This window comes from Octopus bimaculoides, chromosome 1 (genome assembly GCF_001194135.2).
Source record: "Octopus bimaculoides isolate UCB-OBI-ISO-001 chromosome 1, ASM119413v2, whole genome shotgun sequence".
NCBI lineage: Eukaryota > Metazoa > Mollusca > Cephalopoda > Octopoda > Octopodidae > Octopus > Octopus bimaculoides.
In genome coordinates, this window is record NC_068981.1 from 8527974 (window position 1) to 8530496 (window position 2523).

At 41.5% G+C, this 2523-nt stretch overlaps 1 protein-coding gene across 1 annotated transcript in view; it reads right to left on the reverse strand.

The window, feature by feature from the left end:
- The window catches only part of LOC106869956 (protein UBASH3A homolog), a 107399-nt gene that overhangs the window by 24145 nt on the left and 80731 nt on the right, over positions 1-2523 (reverse strand). The window contains exon 6 of the mRNA XM_052974152.1: positions 546-715. Coding sequence (XP_052830112.1) covers positions 546-715 — 170 coding nt within the window. The remainder of the gene's footprint in view (positions 1-545; positions 716-2523) is intronic.

Sequence of the window (2523 nt, forward strand, 5' to 3'; positions counted from 1 at the left end):
TATATGTATGTATGTGTGTGTATATGTTTGTGTTTGTGTGTGTGTGTTTGTCCCCCCACCATCGCTTGACAACCGATGTTGGTGTGTTTACATCCCCGTAACTTAGGGGTTCGGCAAAATAAACCGATAGAATAAGTACTAGGCTTACAAAGAATAAGTCCCGGGGGTCGATTTGCTCGACTAAAGGCGGTGCTCCAGCATGGCCACAGCCAAATGACAGAAACAAATAAAAGAATATCCAGAACGTGTGTGAAATGAGAGCAAGTAACTCCTGTGTTAGGACAAACTTGTGCAAGACAGAAGAACTCCAGCATAGGGACAAGTCTGTAGCCGAGGGTTGGCAGCTCTTCTCTGTTGAAGTAGCTTTCAGTCTTAAAATGTGAAGCCAACCCTTGGCTTGCGGGGGGTGTCACCATGTGTGGTCAGTAAAGATGATCAAAATTTAGTTTTTACAGAGAGTTCAGGAACATTAGGAGGACAAAATCAATTTCAGATAGATTGAAACAAATTGTTAGAAAAATGGTAAACAGCATTTGGGTACTAACCTCACATTCTCCTGCCCTTGGATCACGAGAATATAACCGAAATTCCCATTTGACATCAGAATTCAAATCTATTTCTTTGGCATATCTCAAAAGACGTTCATGCTGGTCTTTTGAATATTGGTAAGCTAACGTCATGTGTAACTGCTGCCGACGTGGATCCATTGTGACTCCTACAAAGAGAAGAATCAGGAGAGTCATTAACAAATCCTTTCAACCTGACAGGAAATCCTTAGAATCTTGAAGATTAAGAAATCTCTGAGTTTTATAGCTGAGATGACAATGATGATGATGATGATGATGATGAAGCTCCAGCAGAATCCCTGTGTGACGACAGGCAGACTACAATCCATATGAAGGGCTTCCACACAGTTTCTATCTACCGAAATTAAATCCCTACAAATTTTGAGTTGACCCAAGACTGGTGAAAGGCACCAGAAAGATTGAACTCAGAACCTCATAATTATGAAGTGAGTTCCTTAATCACTCAGCCACCTCTCTCTCTCTCACTCTTTCCCTTCCCCTTAACCCCTTAACCCAGAAGGAAATGATAATTTTGTGATGATAATGTTTTGATGTAAAGTTATTAACTGAAGAAAGCATTTCGTGAAGTTGACTTGAATGGGCAGCGGTGGTGGTGGTGGTGGCAGCGGCGGCACCACCACCACCACCACTACCAATAACAAATGTTTCTAATATAAGCCTAAGGCCAACAACTTTGTAGGGAGGGGCTTGGTTTAATCACACAGAGCCCAATACTTCTCTGGTATTGTATTTTTACTGACCCTGCAGGGATGATAGGCTAAGGTGACTCATGCAGAATTTGAACTCAGAGCATAAAGAGTCAAAAGAGATACTGCAAAACATTTTGTTGCACTCTAAGGATTCTGCTAATCCACCAACTAATAATAATAATAATAATAATAATAATAATAATAGTCCTTTCTACTAAAGGCATAATAAGGCCTGGTGGGAGGGAACTAGTCCATTACATTGAACCCAGTACGTAACCAGTACTTAATTTATCAACCTCGAAAGGATTAAAGGTAAAGTTGACCTCGGCGGAATTTGAACTCAAAATGTATCAGCAGACGAAATACCGCTATGCATTTCACCCAGCTCAATAATAATGATAATAATAATAATAATAATAATGATGGAGGATGATACATGAAAGTTCAGCTTTTGCCAAACGACCTGCACAAACGATTTGTTTATAGCAATCAAATGTAAGTGCCATACATTGGCTCCCACCCTCCACCAAATCAAACGGCAGGATAAGATATCAAATGTGAAAATTTAATGAAGATGCAATATCTCCATCATGGAAAGCTGTTGAGGATTCAGTGTAGAAGGGTAAAGGTTGTCGATCACATTCCAAAACTTCTTGTGAATGGCCTCTGAAGGATTCCATAGTAAAAGAAATCATTACTGTCCCCATTTTGACTTCATAGAAGAATCCGTTCCTGGACTCAAACGATATTCATGCATCCAATGCAAATAGTAGTAGATTCTTTTTTTCTTTTTTTGTCAACACATTTTTTTCCTTTTTATTATTAATCCTTTCCTTCAAACACTCATGCATCAAAATCGACAGGGGTGGCCAGTATTATCATTATTGTTATTATTGTTATTACTGTCCATACCAGCGCAATCGTCTGTGCAAGAGAGACGATTGCGCTGGTATGGACATGTGGTGAGAATGGATGAGGATAGCTGCGTGAAAAAGTGCCACACCCTAACAGTTGAGGGAACCCGTGGAAGAGGTAGGCCCAGGAAGACCTGGGCTGAGGTGGTGAGGCAAGACCTTCGTACATTGGGCCTCACCGAGGCGATGACTACTGACCGAGACCTTTGGAAATGTGCTGTGCGTGAGAAGACCCGGCAAGCCAAGTAAGATTGTTGCCAGTGCCCCTGGACTGGCTCTTGTGCGGGTGGCACATGAGATGCACCATTTTGAGCGTGGCCATTGCCAGTACCG